At 42.1% G+C, this 19,649-nt stretch overlaps 1 protein-coding gene across 4 annotated transcripts in view; it reads left to right on the forward strand.

The window, feature by feature from the left end:
- LOC137307285 (cytoplasmic dynein 1 intermediate chain 2-like) overlaps positions 1–17,183 on the forward strand; it is a 45,921-nt gene extending 28,738 nt beyond the window's left edge. For 2 of the 4 annotated variants that reach the window (XM_067976736.1, XM_067976734.1), the window contains 9 exons: positions 141–240; positions 1,144–1,269; positions 3,806–3,952; positions 4,181–4,294; positions 5,225–5,358; positions 8,283–8,427; positions 9,109–9,249; positions 9,927–10,052; positions 11,079–12,367. In XM_067976736.1, the coding sequence (XP_067832837.1) occupies positions 141–240; positions 1,144–1,269; positions 3,806–3,952; positions 4,181–4,294; positions 5,225–5,358; positions 8,283–8,427; positions 9,109–9,249; positions 9,927–10,052; positions 11,079–11,192 (1,147 nt within the window). In that variant the 3' untranslated portion in view covers positions 11,193–12,367. Of the gene's footprint in view, positions 1–140; positions 241–1,143; positions 1,270–3,805; positions 3,953–4,180; positions 4,295–5,224; positions 5,359–8,282; positions 8,428–9,108; positions 9,250–9,926; positions 10,053–11,078; positions 12,368–14,659 lie in introns of those variants that run through there. The other 2 variants (XM_067976735.1, XM_067976737.1) reach the window with 2 other exon arrangements.
- Positions 17,184–19,649: the final 2,466 nt, after the last annotated feature.

The following is a 19,649-nucleotide window of genomic DNA, read 5'->3' on the forward strand; positions in this document are numbered from 1 at the left end:
GTATTAGTAAATTATTTTAGGCCACTTTCTTTCTGACAGACGAGTCTGAGGACTGCACAGTGCTTTAAAACTGCAATTAATTAATTAATCTAGTAACGTATTACCGTATGTTTTTAATATGTTATAAAATGCGTCCACAGAGAGGTCCAAGCGGGAGCCAAGCTGTCACTGAACAGGCAATTCTACGATGAAAATTGGTCAAAAGATCGTGTTGTTACCTGTCTGGACTGGTCACAGCAGGTGAGTAAACCTTGAGGGAGAGTTAGTTGGGATGGAAAAGGAAAACTGTTCTCATAAAGTGATAGAAATGGGTTTCACTTATTGTCTTCTGACGCTAGGATCAGAAAACACATTGGAGCCCCATCAATCTCACACAGCACCTGAAGACTATTTCCTCCCTAATGCCACAATGATGAAAAAAACTAAATGCACACAAAATGATGCTCAGGCTATTGGGACCCTGAGTCACATGTTTTTAATGTATTTAAATAAAACTGCTCAACATTGAGACTGGCGGCACCAGCCCTATAATACATGTAGGTTGCAGATATCCTTTGCAACAGTTGGCAAAGCTCTGCACCTGGCTGTCTGCTGACCCTGTTGAAGACAGTTTCTCAGTCATTGCCAGGTAGGTAAGACAATGTAAACTGACTTCCGCATTCAGTTTCAATGTTTAGCAAACTGGAGGTGCAGTATTCATGAGTGAGAATATGAATGAACATCCTGCACACACGAGCGTTAGGAAATTGTATGCAAGATGTTTCTCTTTCGCTTTCCCCAACCCCCCCATTTTATATTTTGCTGAAGCTCCCAGTTTCCCTGTCCCTGGAAATGTGCACGATGCGCAAATTGGCGACGATCTGGTTAAATGAATCACCGCCCACTTTTCCGATCAGACTCACCCGATTGAATACCAGTAACCCAAATCCAATCCAGAGAGATTGACTGCTTGTGGTGGTGTCGGAGTGAGCCAACAGATGGTCGGTCTTAGCAGGGATGTGGGAACTGAGTGCAGTTGTTCTTTCACCTGAATGAGTTGGAACTATACCTGACAGTATAATGAGGGAGCGCTATATCTTGTATTAACTCCTATGAGTTGAACTGATTTGTTTCTTTCCTTCATCACTACTTTTTTTCAAATAGTGTCCAGAATTACTGGTTGCTTCATATACTAATAATGAAGATGCTTTGAATGAGCCTGACGGTGTGGCTCTTGTATGGAATATGAAGTTTAAGAAGACCACTCCAGAGTATATCTTTCACTGCCAGGTATTGTATAATGTATTGAAACCCTTTTGCAGGGATTGAGTTTGTGGATTCTGGCTCTTTCGAACGGTCTGCTAAGTTTGGGGAATATGTTGGGAATCGTGCATAGTCTATCTATTTTAGTGTGATACTGTAAAATTATATAATATGTTATACATAATTGTGTTCTCTAATTTTACTGTCCAACATTTATAGAGTCATAGAGTAAATTTAGCATTAACCTTTACAGAAAGTGTGCTGTGGCATTAATATTATTTATATAAAATTGAATTATATATGATTCTTATTGAGTGTGCATGTGAAGTTGTGCTCAAAATCATAATTTTGCCAGTGTGTATTGCATTTCCACATTAAAATATTTCTATATCTGAGTGGATGAAAACATAAAATTACAAAGCGATATTGATAGATTAGGTGAATGGGCAAAATTGTGGCAAATGGAATTCAATGCAGACAAATGTGAGGTCATCCACTTTGGATCAAAAAAGGATAGAACAGGGTACTTTCTAAATGGTAAAAAGTTAAAAACAGTGGATGTCCAAAGGGACTTAGGGGTTCAGGTACATAGATCATTGAAGTGTCATGAACAGGTGCAGAAAATAATCAATAAGGCTAATGGAATGCTGGCCTTTATATCTAGAGGACTAGAGTACAAGGGGGAAGAAGTTATGCTGCAGCTATACAAAACCCTGGTTAGACCGCACCTGGAGTACTATGAGCAGTTCTGGGCACCGCACCTTCGGAAGGACATATTGGCCTTGGAGGGAGTGCAGCGTAGGTTTACTAGAATGATACCCGGACTTCAAGGGTTAAGTTACGAGGAGAGATTACACAAATTGGGGTTGTATTCTCCAGAGTTTCGAAGGTTAAGGGGTGATCTGATCGAAGTTTATAAGATATTAAGGGGAACGGATAGAGTGGATAGAGAGAAACTATTTCCGCTGGTTGGGGATTTAAGGAGTAGGGGGCACAGTCTAAAAATTAGAGCCAGACCTTTCAGGAGCGAGATTAGAAAACATTTCTACACACAAAGGGTGGTAGAAGTTTGGAACTCTCTTCCGCAAACGGCAATTGATACTAGCTCAATTGCAAAATTTAAATCTGAGATAGATAGCTTTTTGGCAACCAAAGTTATTAAGGGATATGGGCCAAAGGCAGGTATATGGAGTTAAGATCAGCCATGATCTTATCAAATGGCGGAGCAGACACGAGGGGCTGAATGGCCTACTCCTGTTCCTATGTTCCTATAGCAGCAGTGACTTAACCAATCTATAATGCAGTTGCCATTTCATGTTATTGGCACAGAATTCCTATTGTTCCTCTGCCTCTTTTTTTTACACACAGTCCCAACTCTGCACGGAAAGGCTTACTATAAATGAGACTTATTTGCACATGTTTTGCCTTTCGTGCTTTGATGCAAAATGGGGCAGGTATTTCATTAGAGCATAAAAACAGAAAATGCTGGAAAAGCTCAGCAAGTCAGGCAGTATCTGTGGAGTAAGAAACAGAGTTAACGTTTCAGGTCGAAGACCTTTCGTCAGAAATGGAAGATGTTAAAGAGTTAGTTTTTGAGCAAGTACAGAGCCAGGGAAAGGGGGAGGGGAGGAAAGAACAAAAGAGAAGGTCTGTGATAGGGTGGAGGGCACGAGTGATTAAATGACAAAAGGGATGATGGTGCGAGGCAAGGAGGGTGGGAATGGGATAGGTTAAGAAACAAAAGGTAGATCTAGAGTAGCTGTGAATGGCAACAGCAGAACCATTACCAGCACTTGCTGTCCGAAAAAATGGGAGCAGTGGTTATGATCTGAAGTTATTGAAATCAATGTAAAGTGTACAACCTTCCAGACTCATTGATTTCAATAACTTCAGATCATAACCACTGCTCCCATTTTTTCAGACAGCAAGTGCTGGTAATGGTTCTGCTGTTGCCATTTACAGCTACTCTAGATCTACCTTTTGTTTCTTAACCTGTCCCATTACCACCTTCCTTGCCTTGCACCATCATCCCTTTTGTTATTTAATCACTCCTCTCCTCCACCCGATCACAGACCTTCCCTTTTGTTCTTTCCTCCCCTCCTCCCCCCCCCCCCTTTCCCAGGCTCTGTACTTGCTTAAAAACTTTAACTCTTTAACATCTTCCAGTTCTGACGAAAGGTCTTCGACCTGAAACAGTAACTCTGTTTCTTTCTCCACAGATGCTGCCTGATTTGCTGAGCTTCTCCAGCATTTTCTGTTTTTATTTCAGATTTCCAGCATCCGCGGTATTTTGCTTTTGAGTTCATTAGGGCATCTAGCTCTTTTATTCAGCCACGGACTGGATGGGGGAAGATTGCAATTGGGCACAAACTTGTTGATGTTTGAATTTCACGGGGAAAAGTCTATCTTGTTGACTAATTGCTGAGTGTAATTCATGTTAACGTCATTGAGCCGCTCAGTTCCATGGAGTTTAAAGATGGACTGTCAGTGTCAGCAGCTAGTCTATTTTTGATCTCTTTAGAGTTGTGAGAAGGTGTGACTGTATTTAATTGTTCTCTTTCAGTCAAAGGTCATGTCTGCATGCTTTGCACAGTTTCACCCAAATCTTATGGTGGGTGGAACGTATTCCGGTCAGATTGTCCTTTGGGATAACCGCAGTAACAAGAAGACACCTGTCCAGAGGACTCCACTGTCTGCTGCAGCTCACACAGTGAGAATAATTCATTTATTACCACATACTGAAAATAAGTTTGAATCCAAATCCTTAATCACATCCCATGGACCCAATATTTGAAGTGGACAGGCATAATAACGGTGGCAGTATTTGGTAAACACACCTAGTGGGGGATAAAATTGTCCTGTAAAAGAGATTAGAGTAAACATTTATTTTCCAGATCTTTATATTGATATCCCAGTTTGACTGTTCTCTTTATTACAGCATCCTGTGTATTGTGTGAATGTTGTTGGTACTCAAAATGCCCATAACCTGGTCAGCGTCTCCACTGATGGAAAACTGTGTACTTGGAGCCTGGACATGCTCTCTCAGCCGCAGGTAAGGAGCAGAATTGAAGGAAATTGTTACCCGAAATCCTTTTGAGTAAATAGAATAGAATGAAAGCAAAGCTGCTTCGGTCCTTGCACTGGTAATAGTTCCAAAAAGAAGAGTATCATCTTTCTATAACAACTTGCACTGATATAGAGCCTTTAATGTCGTAAAATATCGCAAGACACTTCTCAAAGGAGGTGGGCCAACCGATATGGAGCTGGGAGAAGGTTGATGGAGATCACCGATGGTGTGGTCGAAGGGGTGGCTTTGAAGAGACTTTTGAAGGTGGGGAGAGATGGATCAAGGTCGAGGGGTTCAGGGAAGAGAATTCCATAGTGCAGCTGTGTGAAGGCTGAAGATTCTGCCACCAATGGCAGGGAGGGGAGAGATGCTTAGTAGACCAGAGGCAGAAGAACTGATGATACAAGCTGTGATGTTGGGCAGGAGGCAGTTGCAAAGTTGAGATGGGAAGAGGTCAAGAAAGGATTTGTAAACCAGGAGGAGGATTTTTGAATTGGTGACTGGGAGCCACTAGAGGTTGGTTACAACAGGTGTGATAGGTAAGCAGGATTGGATGCGGCTGGTGGAGTTCTGGGTGAGTTGGAGTTTGTGTAGGGTGGACCTCGGGAGGTCAGTGGGTGTTGGAGAGGTTGAGCCTAGAAAAGACAAAGACTGGGTGATGGTATCAGATGTGGTGGAAGTGAGATAGAGATGAAGACGGGCAATATTCCAGAGGTGGAAGTCTTGCATGTGGGAGCCACACAGGATGGCTTTGATCTTGCTAATTTTGAGCTGTAGAAAGTTCTGTCTCATCCATAACAAGAGACTTTAGTCCTGTATCTTCAGATGTCTCTTGCACATGAGAAGCACCACATAAATGCACGTTGTTGTATCATCCACTTGTGGAATCATTTATTATTGGTATTTTTTTTGCAGGATAATATTGAGCTGGTGCACAAGCAATCAAAGGCAGTTGCTGTAACCTCCATGTCCTTCCCACTGGGGGACATCAATAACTTTGTTGTAGGCAGTGAAGAAGGCTCTGTGTACACAGCATGTCGCCTTGGCAGGTATGGGAACTGCACTTGTGGAGAAAATTTACTATATTACCGATTTCTATCAAATATAGAAGTCCATCACTTTTTTTGTGATCTGATTGTTTTGTTAGCTGCAACCAACATTAAAGTAATTGTTTAAGTAACTTCTACTAAAGGGATGGTACAGCCCCACAAAGATTACTAATGCTAGCCTAGATTTTTATGTAAGTTTTTTGGACTCTGGGACATGGGAAATTTAAAAGCTGCAGCTCTTGGGAATTTGGAGTCTGCATCCAGACAATGATTCATTCCTGGGGATCAACTGATCTTTCCTTTGCCTCCATATTCATCTTCACTGCTAAACCCTTAATTGATTCACGGCCCATTGCTGTGTCCCTGGAGCTGGAGCCTGTCAAGTGAATAAATTAATCCTTTGGGACTGTGATCATCTTGCAATATTTCTGATTTATTTATTATTATTTGGCAACTTCCTCTCTCAATACTTCCATGAAGATAGTGTTTCTTTGGTTGTGTTTGCTGGCTTGCTGTGTAGTGGGTGTTGAGGTTGCAGAGAGATTGAGTCCCAGGTCCTGCTCCCCAAACATTGGCTGCTTCATGCCCTGCTCTTTGGCCACAGGTCACATGAGAGGGAGCGAGACACACTCCCACCCTTTCACGAAGGGAGGGAAACCTGGGCCTTGATATTACCCCACCCACATGGGAGAGTGTCAGGGGAGGGGGTGTGTTAAATCATCAAACTCGCACAAGGTGACCCTAACCCCACGCGCCCGTTTTTTTTACCGTGGCAGATATTGGAGCATCTGAGTATCCCGCTCTGGAAAGGCGGGTCCATCATTACCATATCTAAATGAGGCTCATTTCATGCGATTTAGCCAGCGATTTGAGATTAACGCCTCCTGCACAGGTTTGCCGGGGTTTGGGAAACTCAGCAGTGAAACCGAGGCGAGATTGAGCGGCACTTTATCGGGATGATTAAAGGTCAGGAGTGCTCGTATCTGCGCTGGTGCCTGGGTGAGAGTGTCTCCTGTGATGATGCACCCTCAGAAGGAATCAGTTCCTCTGAGGAAACGTCGTCTGCAAAGAGCGCGGGGGCTGCTGTTCTTCACGTGATGGCCCTAGAGAAGAGATGGATATAATTTCGTCATGGAACTTTACAAATGTTGAAATGCACATGATTAAAGTGATCATATTTCATCAAGTCAAGATGACGTAGTCTTGTAAGGGATGTGGGTTGGAGATATTAATTCTGTCACCCTGCAGCAATGAAGTACGAATCTCTCCATCTTTGATGCTCAGGGAGGCTGATATGCTGCTTATCTCTAAAGCCTCCTGCTCAGCATTTGTGATCTCACGATCTGTGGGGGTCCGCATCTGGTCCTCTCCCTCTCCCTGGCATTCTGCGCTCTCTTCTGCAAGAAGGCACAACAGACCTATGAGTGTCTGTAAGGCATGTGTGCATCCGATGAGGGTGACTATCACGAGTGGCACTGGCATGCATTTGAGGAACATTTGCTGAGAATCGGGTGAGCTGACTGAGGTGGTATCACATTAAATAAGCCTTTGGGGTGAGTGGCAGTGGTGGATGGAGGAAGGGGAAGGTGAGAAAGTACATAGAAACGGAATGATGGGTGCTACTGAAACTTAAATGGGTATGAGGAGTGATGTGAATGGAGTGCGATTGACAAGATAGAGTGAGGGGGGTGCACTACAGGATGTAAGCAAATCTGCAACTTTGCTCACTTTTCCTGACCTGGTTAGGTCATTTGAAACGTTTCCTACACTGGATCCAGGTTCTCATGACAACACTCCCGCTGCTCACCTCTTGGGCCACCTCTAGCCACGTCGCCTTTGTTGTGACAGCAGGTTTCTTCTTGCCATTGCTGGGGAAGAGCACTCCTTCCTAGCCCTTACTGCACCCAGTAGTACTTCTAGGGACGTCTCATTAAATCAGGGTGCAGCCTTTGTCCTCCCTGATTCCATCTCGCAACTTCCACTTCACTTAATACAGTCCACACAACTCCTCCAAATTGCATCTGTGAAGTGGGCCTTTAAATAGTCGATGTGAAATTGCAGCACGCCCGCTCAGGTGAGTGGAGATACGAGACCCAGAAGTAAAATGATAATGAAACATCCCTGTTGAAATCGGACATTCCCATGATCTTGCGTGTTTGTGGCCTGTTAGGAGGTGCAGGTAATGGTGATAGAGATCCTGTTTGTAGGGGGAGACAAGAAAGAGGCTCACCCTATCGTAATAGAAGGGGATGTAAATCTCTATCTCTTTACTTGTTCCTTCCACTCAGCTGCTTTATCTAGCAGTCAGGAAGTAGAGGGCTGGGCTCAGGTGGGGAAGTCATAGGGATGGGATGCAGGCTTCAACACCTGTTGGGCCCTCCTTCACTCTGTTCGTGTGTCTTGGTCTGAATACTCCCTGGACCTTCATGAGGAGTTTTGGCCATAAAATCAAATGTAAAGTTTCAGGATTTCCATTCATTATCTATTTCAAGGTGCGCAATTGTAGATACCCATTGTGTCACGTTTAATCCTTGTTAGGAGATGTACATATTTGCTGTTGAAATTAAGTTCCAATCTTGGATGGAACATCCAAATGGAAAGAAAATGGGTTTCAGAACAATTAGTCCAGGCTCCTCTTCTCCCCTGCCCAACCCCTGCCTGACTCCTTGCTTCCACCAAGGCCCCTGCTAAAGCAAAGAGACTTGCAGGGAGGGAGAAGAGATTGAGATCAAAAAAACAAAAATGCAGAGATGACAATGAAAGTCTCATACAGCGAGAGAAAAGGAAGGAAATAGAAAGAGTAGATGAAAAAGACAGGGGCAGACAAAAAGAATGTCTAGTGCAGTTTCGACTGATAAATCAGGAAAACAATTCTATCAATTGTTCTGAAATTGCAGAGTGATTGTTTGTTTTGTAACTTGCAGCAAAGCTGGAATCATCGAGATGTTTGAAGGACACCAGGGTCCAGTGACTGGGGTCCATTGTCACACAGCAGCAGGTGCAGTGGACTTCTCTCATCTTTTTATCACTTCATCATTCGACTGGACTGTGAAGCTCTGGTCAACTAAGGTGGGTATAAATGGATATTAGCAGACTCCACTGACTTGCATCTGCTGGGTAATTATGTAACCTTTTCCATAATCACTTCGGCATCAACACCAAGGTGATTTAAAGAGCATACGTTAAAACAATGAAAGCAAATGGATTTTATACAGTTTAATTGTGCTTATTGTAACATCTTTTTTTAATATTTTGATTCAACCGATATTGGTGGCTGAAATAATGTTGTTGAGTGAATTCATCCCTACTGACCTCGAGGTCAAGTCTCCCTCCTCAGCCAGACAGACCAGGAAGGTTTCTGGTTCAATCCACTGTCTGTACTGAGCTAGCCGATCTCAGCCCCTCTTGATTAGAATAGGAAAATGCGGCCAAGGTTCCTGCTCCTGGTCCTTCTACAGGAATCCCTATTGGAAGACCATGTGCGTGAATGCTGGGTAGGAACAGTATCTGGCTCGACTGTGATGTTACTGCAGAGGTTCACACATCAACGGTCACTTGGGAGAGATAGCAGAGGACGACTGGAACTGTACCCTGGTGAAGGAGTCGGTGCTTTCGGGAGAGGAGAAATTGGAGAGAAAGAAAATGAATTCAGTTAGCTTTCATTGATCTTTTTATGTGTCTATAAGAGTCTTGTATTCACTTTCTGGTGATCTCTTAAGTCAGCCGAATTTCTTTCTTTCTTTCTTTTAGAGCAACAAGCCCTTGTATTCCTTTGAGGATAGTTCTGATTATGTGTTTGACGTCATGTGGTCTCCTATCCACCCTGCACTCTTTGCGTGTGTTGATGGAATGGGCCGGCTTGATCTCTGGAATTTGAATGAAGACTCTGAGGTAAGTCGAGAAAGACAGTGGGCATAAACCGGATTCTCTCAATCGGTGAATTAATGAACAGAAATAGTTTTAGGTGACACAGCACATTGGAGCACCACTTAGCATCACAGTGGTGGGATGCAGGTTGGATTTCCCTACCCTGCTGAATTTCCAGCCTCTCTGACCCAAGTCTGCAACAGGCAGTCAGTCCCTTTATGGAAGGGAAACCAGGGTGAGGGAGTCTCCACCAGGCTGCTCTTGCACTCCAAATGGTGACCAGCTAACAGCAGCATTAATGGTAACCTGGGAGCAGGCCACACCCTCTTGAGTACAGGAGGTGTGTGGTCCTTTGGGTACAGAGGGTGTGTGCCCTCATAAGAAAGTAATATAACCTTCAAAATATAATTGATTCAGGTCATTACCACTCTGTCAAGGGTTTTGATGCAGTGAAACCCATTGCACATGCAGAGGAGGAGTGGACCTTGTGTGTCTTGTGCTTCCTCCTAGCTAATCATGGGGGTTAGAATATTGTGGATGGCAGTTAGGGAGAAATCAATAGCCCCAGCCATTCTATTTCTTATGTAATTAATAAAAATAGCTAGTTTGACCTACTAAACGGCACAGATTGAAATACAAGCAGACTGGAGTAAGGAACCCCTTTGATGGTTTAAACTGATCTGGTTGATTCTAATATTTAGGTTCCTACTGCAAGTGTCACCATGGAGGGAAACCCTGCATTGCATCGTGTACGCTGGGCGCAGTCAGGACGAGAGATTGCTGTGGGTGATTCTGAAGGCCAAGTGTTGATTTATGATGTCGGAGAGGTAAGGAGCTTGCATTGAAGGTTCCACAGGCTGAATTCCTGTTATATTTGAACTTTTATTCTCCCACCTCTCCTGAAATCACCGGCTCTTTGCTCTTCCACAGTGCTTCGCACAAGTGGCTATTTTTTCACTTTGCGACACTAGAAAGAACGTTGGCAAGTTATTCTACTGTGAGGGACATCACAGCCGACTCCAATACTATCCCTGCCAAAATGCAGAGGGGTATTTTCCAGCGGTGGTCACAAGAAAACAGTCACTGGCTGAGATCCTCCCCACCCTGCTAGTCCGGGACACTGAGGTAAAGTGTAGTGCCCTAACTGCACCTCTGGCTGAGATTAGCTAATTCAGCACGAACCAAGGATTGAGCCAAAGACCTTCCTGACCTGTATGATTTGAGTCACACACTGGGTGGTGCATTGACCATGAGCTATCATGGGAAGCTTGAACAATATTTTTCAACGCAGAATTACTCTGTATAAACCCAATGTGTGAAAGGGGATAGAAATATAGATGAGATTACAAGAATGGAAATGACTGGTATTTCATAGCAATGTACAGTGTAAAATATACTTAGACTATTTCGAACATCTGTAGTCACTAACCTGACTCAAATTGATCAGACCCTAGAGATGTGGTACATCTCGTGTGGCTGAGGCCCCATATCAGATCCTGGTGGAGTTCAGCACTCACAGATCAATTATCTCATCAGATTTTCATCAGCTATCAGCTGAATGGCAGCAAGGGTGGGGGGGGAAAGCTAGATTGTCAGAGCAAAATAGTCCCATTCCAGGAGTAGCTGTGGCAATGACCGCCACAGTCCGCAAATGATCAGCTGATTGTGCAGTGTGCGCGAAGTGGGACTGTGGGAGAAAAATTGGTTGGGGAAACGAACTGATGCTGATTCACTATGACAGCACGAGTACTCCAAGCCTCTTGATGAGGTACAGGAAACACGAATCCCTCAGTATCACATTCTAGATAGGCCATGGTCATTCTCATGTTTCTCTTGTATTTTTCACTTTACAGCAAATCGCAGTTCCCCGGAACGATGAATGGACCAGTTTTGCACAAACACTTGTTGACCTTAAGGCAAACGGAAATGACACAGAGGAGGAAGCAACAGCAGGTCTCCTAGCATAGACAGATTAAGGTTATAGATGCTTTGTCGCATTCTCGCAATTTATAAGTGGAAGTAACTGCATCAATTCTTATTGGCTCAAATAGGTTCTCCTTTTTGCCTCTCCCTTGCCAAATTATATAGTGCAATATGTGGATCATGTCATTTGCCCCATGTGACGAAATACTTCCTCAGGACTCCCTAGCTGGCTAGTTAAATATTTCATGTGTGGTTGTCTGGTTAGAGTGTCCATTAGCATGTGGACACAAAACTGCCATGTAAGTTGTATCGATATAGTAATTAATTCCAGGCCTTTTACTGCTTGTCCATTAATCTAAAGCAGGAGTTTCCAACCTTTTGGAGCTGTGGGCAGATCTGTATGCCACGATTAGTGAGCAGTCACACGCGATTGCTTTTGGGTTGGGCGGAATCGTGATTAAACAGCACATCCAGCAATGTGTTTACAACAGAAGCTTTCACCATACAACATGAAAACTTGGAGGAGGATATTCTGGTTAGTAGTTAGAAACACTCTTCTCTCTTACAGTGCTCAGTCATTGGCAGTTACCTGAGCTCCAAAATCCACTGACTGGTGTCACTTTCACCTTCAGCTCCTGGCTCCTCCACAATGTACTTCAAGGCCTCTCCGTTATTGAACGATAGGTCAAATAGGTGAAAAAATACACCATTCACAGCACTTTCCATGTTGGAATGCAAAATTGTTAAATTCTTAAGTCAGTGCTGCTCACCATCGCAATTCACTCATCAGTCCAAAGATTTTTGGGATTTCTTTAATAATTAAATTTCCCATGTAACTCGCAAGCATTTAGATTTTAAAAAAGGCTTCCAAATTTGTGGGGCTCCTGACTTGGCATTGCATCGCTTGCTGTTCCCCATTAACTATCTTCTATTTTGACAATGAACACACTACTGAGACCCAAGGCTACGCTACATAGCAAATTGAGCCAGGTGCAGATAAAATCCCAAAATAGGCTATATTTGGTCTTCAGGCTGTGGTTTGGACACTGCAGAAGGACTCCCATCAGAAGCTTGGCTTTGTAAAGACAGAATTTTATGCAAGTGTTCTCAAAGCACATGGCTGAGTTTTGTGTGCCTGGGAGGGCTGCCAAGATGGATACAGTGGGCAGATTTTAATTATGGGTCACAGGCAGCTCACTGGTCAGGGGAGGTGGGAATTCCGGTAGTTCCACTCAGAAACTGAGCCGGAAATTTTCTCCTCGGGGTTGGGGGGTGGGGGGGGGGTCGCAGACGGGGTTGGCAGCGGGCCGATTGATTTGTGTAGAGCCAGGAGGAACATTTATGCTTCTCTTGGCCCCACAAAAAAAATTTTTTTTTTTTAAAACAAAATGTACCTTTTTCTGAGCGGCCTGCAATGGTCTCTTTAAGGACCCCTTGTTAGGCTGCTAAACGCCTGGTATCAATGGGTGGAATGTGTGATGCACAGTCCACCTATTGGTACCTAAAAATTGATTTGGGTTCTTATGCATGTCATCGTTCCTCGATTGGAATGAGGCTTCTGCCTGAATCAGGCAGGTTTCTGAGCTGCCCATGCGGAGGCCCTCAGGAAAGTGGCAGCAGGTAAGTACAGCATTGGAATATTTCGCTAAATAGAATTTAACATTGTTTATGTGTTATATTGCCACTATAGAAATATTGGAACAAGCAACTCATGTACTATATCACAGATATATATAAACCTATCGGAAGAAAGGGATTTGTCGAGGGTTGGACAGCAGATTGTTTCTTTATTATGGAAGCTCGCCTGTCAGTTCTAATGAAAGTAGACAGTTTGGTTTTGAATATCAAATTCTTTGAGGACGGGACGATCACAATTGTACCACGTGCAAAAAAAATAGATTTATTCATTGCTCAAAAATGAGGACCAGCCAAAGGAACTTGAGATATTTTTGCTTTTGTCACTAATCATTGATAGGCAGTTGGGAAAAGAGGATCAGTTGCCCACATGTCCAAAGTGTTTGTTGTAATAAATATTTTAAACACAGTTCAATAAGATCTAACTAGAATTCAGTATATGTATGAGCTTTACACGTATGAAGGCACTTTTTTAAAAAAAAGTTAAAAATACCAAAAAAAACATTAATTTAAAGTTTTGATTTGCATAGAACATCCCATGATCAGCAAATACTGTCATTGGTATTTTATGTTTGGTCAATTACTGTATTTTCTAGCAAGGAAGTCATATTTTTCCCCTCTTTCCCGTTTTCTGCAATCTCAGCCCACCTACAGGCCAGCAGTGTGCATTTTCCATTGTTGGCCAGGATGGACCTTTTTCTGATGTCCACAGTCACAGTTGAAGCTGTAATCATACTTGGAAGTAACTACTTCCAATTTGTAATCTCTATTTTTGAACAGCGGGCGCACCCATTGCCTCCATTCTCTGAAATTCATCCTGCAATGTAAATGGGGCGGGTTCCAGAACCTTGACATGTTAAGTGACTGCTTAGAACGATTCCACAATATGAATGCACAAAAGCATTGAACAGACTTTCATATAAATAAATGTGACTTCTTTACCAGAAAATGCAACACTTGACACCCGAAAGAACTCGGAGAAAGGGAGGTGCCTTCTAAACTTGTGAAGAACTCCTCCTGACTGGTTGCTAAAACAGCAGAGTCTGACTCTCCATTCTTTCATAAAATGCCAACGAGTATTCTTGGTACAGTGCTAAAAACAGATCTTTAGATTGTGGACATTCTGCTTTCTGGATAATCAGATTGTTTAGGTGTTGTCTAGTTGATTATTCTAGGGTAACAAGAGGGATTTCTTTTTCATAAGAAATAGGATCAGGAGTGGGCCATATGGCCCCTTGGTCCTACTCCGCCATTCAATAAGATCATGGCTGATCTTCTACCTCAACTCCACTTACCTGCCCTATCCCCATATCTCTTGATTCCCTTAGCGTCCAAAAATCTATCTATCTCAATCTTGAATATACTCAACGACTGAGCATCCACAGCCCTCTGGGGTAGAGAATTCCAAAGATTCACAACCTTCTGAGTGAAGAAATTTCTCCTCATCGCACTCCTAAATGTCCGACCCCTTATCCTGAGACTATGCCCCCTAGTTCTAGACTCTCCAACTAGGGGAAACAACCTCTCAGCATCTACTCTGTCAAGCCCTCTAAGAATTTTATACATTTCAATGAGATCACCTCTCATTCTTCTAATCTCCAGAGAATATAGGCCCATTCTACACAATCTCTCCTCATAAGACAACCCTCTCATCCCAGGAATCAATCTAGTGAACCTTCATTGCACCATCTCTAAGGCAAGTATATCCTTCCTTAGTGGCACTTGCTTTGTAAAGCTCAGGTGCCTGATGTACATCGCCTGTGTAAACCACTACTACCAAGTGTATCTCAAAACCATTAACAAAGTGAAGGTTTTTAATTGCACTTCAACATCAAAATTTGTAAAAAGTTTAATGAAAGATCTTTCATTTTAAAAGGATTTTGATGGAACACTCTTGACAACGAGAGAATTTCAAAGCCACTATGTACACTGCATCTAGAAAGTTTTCAACAAGTGTCCAATCTGCATAACCCACAAGGAGAAACATTGTGAATGAGTTATGCTTGCAGGATCAGAGGTTGAGTATTTTGAGTATGTTCAGTAGTTTGTTCCATTTGAAGAATGTAATGAAGGTGGAAACAAAGTGGGCCTTTTTTTCAATTGATTGTTAATTTGTTGGCGGCTACCTATTCTTTATTGATACCAATAAAGAACCCTCCATGCCTGTTGAATAAGATCAATTGAATATGATGTCCACTAGTCTTAACTGCTCACTTCTGCTTTCACTGGAGCACCTACCAAACATTGTTAGCTCACTGTCTATTTCCTTCTGTCCAAGTTTTTTCCTTTGTGGATATTTACACATTGTTATCCAGATGTTTAACTCAAACATAACACTATTTACAGGTTTGCCACTATCATTTTGCTATTTCTGTAGGTAATTTTTTAATAAATATATTAAATATAGTGCAATTTTTAGTGGCACTGTTAATTATTGTACATTTATTGGAGCAATTGTATTTTGTTTACAATTGAAGATGAGAGAGGTCCTTGTAATATGGAATCACTGATACAGAAAGAAACTGGGGCAAGGGAGACTAGACATTATATAACACCAGGCACCCATTTAAAATCTACTCAACTAATTTTGGCATTGTGTTGGAGAATGATGAACACAGGCAATGAGCAAATCTCGAATTATGTCAAATTACAGAGAATATATAGGGGCGATCTTCTTCTGTGCTCCTGGAAAATGGATGGAAAATTATGGGCTGGGGGTGCATGATTTCCCAATGTGCATCCTGAAAATCTCCCCTATGGTGTCATGCCAGCATGTTTAGGGTTACAGGATGTGAGGGACTTGTATGTGTTAGAACACTAAATCAAAAGGAGGATGTGAAGAATGTTTCTATTCTGAAACTAAAGGATTTGAAAATAGTTTTGATCGTGAGTAGGGAGCAATTATGGGACCCTATTATACTGTATCTTCTGTACATTTGGTGTAAAGATGAAAATGTTATTGTAACAGTTTTCAGAAGCACTTTAAACTGTAATGTTGTTCCTCCAAATCAACCAAAACACTAACAAATTCTAATATTTGTAAATCTTTTGAAAAATATTCTAATTTATACAATGAAACTCCCCCCTCCCTTCCATTTATTTCAGCTCCTGCATTCACTATTGCCTCGCCCAGTCAGTAGCAGCCTACTCTTAGCTGCTTGTGTGTGCTCGAAGGACAGGTGGCTCGCTCCATATTAAAAGTAGCTAGCTTTAGCTTGGCACCTCTCCCTGCTGAGGCCATGAACTAATCATGGACACAAACTCCCATTTCCATTCCGTGATGCAGCGTAGGACACACCAATATATACCGTGCCACCACACAGACAGCTGACCACATTTATTTGCTATTCTTTCAGAATTAGAAATATTTTAAAACAATGGTTCTTCGATCAACTGATCAGATTTGAATGGCACCTTTTGTGTCTGAGGAAACTACAGTCTGATCTGACAATATGGGATCAACCAATTTAAATTGCACTTCTTCACGCTTGAGAAAAATTGGTGCTTTAACAAAAGGTGGAAAGAGTAGATTTCTCTGCATACACTGAGTATTTTCCCAGCCAAAAAAAAAAGCTATCTGTGGTATCATTAGAAACAGAAACAAAACCATGAAATAATGGTAGGATGGGACCAAATTACTGAACAGGTCCTGGCTTGTTATCAGTCCAGGTAACCACTGAAGCTAACATCCATGAAAGCAGCTTTGTCTAGTTCGTTTGCTTTGTATGCTGTTTTCGCAGTTAATTTGAAATGAAAGCTGGAAAATATGAGAAGTGCAATCCAGGATTGGGATCTTGTCATTTCTCAGTGTTTCAGCAGAATTCCTCACCATAGCATAACTGACTTTTAATATTGATTGCATGGCTATACTGAAGTAAAAAAAAAAATTCATGGGTTAATCCACTAGTTTAACCATACAGATATAAAGCTGCTTAATTTTGCACATCTCAAAGCTTGTTTCTAAAATTTACAGCCTAGCAGATAGATTTTTTTTGCTAGTGTTAAGGAATAAAAATGTGATGATATATGTGGTTTGCTGTCACAATATTGTGTAGTTTGGATTTTTAAAATTTCATTTATATAATTTATATTTAAAAATGCATTTTTAAGTGCTTATAACATTGGTAAATTGTATCCATATTTTATCATAATAGTTAACTGCAATTCATTGTGTATAAAGCACTAAGGCATTTTGACATAATCCAGTGCTTATATAAATGGAGGTATTTTTTGTCACAACTTATCAGCAATTCAGTACATCGCATTTCTCCCTCCTCCCCAAACTAGGCATGAAGTGTGTGAAATATCTTGTTCGTGTGAGCTTTTTCAAACAATGTATTGCATAAAGTAAATGAGTAATATGAATGCAAATAAAGTACAGAACATTCCCTCAATCTAAATAAAGTGCATCTATTTCAATGTGTTTTCTATATAAGGGCAGTAGATGGAGGTGTGACTATATACACACCCACGCACACGCTTGTGAGAATCTGTGATGCACAACCATGCTATATGACATTTAGTGTTATATTGGCATCTATTTCTGAGTTCTTTGAACACTGGGCAATACTCAGTCTAACCTACAAAAATCATTTGGTAACCACTCATTTTATTTGCTAACAATTAGGGTTTTAGAAAGGCAGGTGGAAAGTTAGAAATTGATTGTAGGTCTCTACTCAATGCTTTGGTGGTTTGGTTTTTAATCCTGCTCCATCATTTATGTAAAAGAGGAGCAGTAACACAAAACAAAAAGGGAGAAAGGCAAAAAAATGTGGATGAGAGGAAACCAAAAGCATTGTGACTTTTCTGTAATGTACAGAAGGGTTTGATTTTTCACAGGATTGTTATCACTACCTGCTCACATAGTGATATTGGAGAAGGCAGACCCTCACCTATATACTCCCACTACTTGTGATTTTTAATGATTAGAAGTGGCTCATTGTATCACACTATCATCTCTCAGCACAAACCAGGCCCCTCTCCCCTTATTATCACTCCTTAGAGGGTCCTGCCATGAATAGAAATGCTCCTGGCTGCTATATACAACAACAACTTGCATTTATACAGCACCTTTAACATTGTATAAACGTCCCAAGGCGCTTCACAAGAGCGATTATCAGTCAAAATTTGACACCGAGCTACGTGAGATATTAGGACAGGTGACCAAAAGCTTGGTGAAAGAGTAGGTTTTAAGGAGAGAGAGGCGGCGAGGTTTAGGGAGGGAATTCCAGAGCTTGGGGCCTGGACAGCTTATGGCACAGCCGCCATTGGTGGAGCGATGACAATCAGAGATGCGCAAGAGGCCAGCTGTAGGTGGGAGTTCGAACCTACAGTATGCTACAGCTAGACTGACTTTCATTACCAGCAGTACAGTCCCCACCACTTACACCATCTATGCTTATCATGGACATCCACCTATATCGGGCAAATGGTGCTAACCATTTGCCAGTACCATAGGAGTCAATTACAAAGACACCACTTTTAATGTATTAAGCGCCCCGACTATTTCGGGCAGTTCAAGCAGCTTTAATCAGCTGTTCACATCTCGTTAAAGCGTATTTCAGGTAGGCCTGCTGAGAGAAGGGAAAAATGGATGGCAATGAAGGAGAGAGGAAAGAAGTATATGGAAGGGGGAATAGGAAGGAGGAAATTCATAGCAAAGAGGAAATGGGAAATGGATACCATTGACAAGAGAGAAGCTGGGAGCAGCACTTTGGGGTGAGGGAGGAAACACAGTGCCAGCATTAGCTGAGGCTAAGAGTGTTCGTTCGAATGGTGGCAGATAAATGACCGGTTGGATAGGGGTGAGGAGGAGTGGCAGCGTGAACTGAGGGTTGCAGCAGGAGGGAGTGTCTGAAAGGGTTGTGTGTTGTATCGGGTACAGTGTGTCTGAATGGGTGGAGTTTGGATTTGAGCACGAGATAGCTTTTGGGGAAGTGACTGACTGGTCTATTGAAAATCCAAAGTCACTTTTTCCTTATTAGATTAAAAATCTTAGCAATTGTGAAGTATAAAATTGCATAGTAGCGGGTGGAAAAGGCCACCAAAAAAGGATTTGACATTGGAACCAATACCCATTCTGCCCAGTGATTTCTGCAAGGTGATTTGCTAAAACTGCTTCTGTCCATAATCAAGTGCTGTGTCTCAGTAACAATAACTGCATAGATTGAGTCACTGAAGCAATTGAGTCAGCAGTAAGAGGACAGCTGTTGTCGGTACAACTTTCAGAAAACATCACTCATAGTCTTCTTTCCCCAGCTGTAGCTCAGCCAGGAGCTTACCAAATGAGTGTGTTCATTACTCTGTTGGATATATTTGAAATAGTCAAAGAAAGACAGTGAATAAAAGTAGGTATGGGCTATCCCTGGACACTGTGATAGCTACAGTTTCACAGGTGACAAATGCCATTCAACACAGCTTTGCTCATCTTCCAAAAAGACCCTACAACACCCTCCTCCCCCATCCCCCCAACATACAATTGTCCAGTGGTTTCACCTTCACCAAACTACCTGCATTGATCACTCTGTAAAGAACTTTCTGACAACTGTTCTAACTGCTTTTTACTAGTTTGAACCTGTATCCCCTTGTCCTACTCTGGGTTTAACTACTTCAAACTAAATCTACCTTTGCATATTGTTTACAGTCTTCTATACCTCCTCAAGGTCCCTTCTCAGTTACCTCATTTAAAAGGCAGAAAAGCTCCAGTTTCTTCAGCCTTTTGTCATATCTTTCTCTTAACACAAGGGATTAATTCCATAAATGATCTTGGAACTGCCTTCAGTTGCTGCTTGTAAACATATTTATGCTTTTGGATCGAGGCAAAGTTTGGTAATGTAATTGACTTCTGATTGGAAATCTCAGAGCTG

The sequence above is a fragment of the Heptranchias perlo genome, chromosome X, assembly GCF_035084215.1.
Source record: "Heptranchias perlo isolate sHepPer1 chromosome X, sHepPer1.hap1, whole genome shotgun sequence".
NCBI lineage: Eukaryota > Metazoa > Chordata > Chondrichthyes > Hexanchiformes > Hexanchidae > Heptranchias > Heptranchias perlo.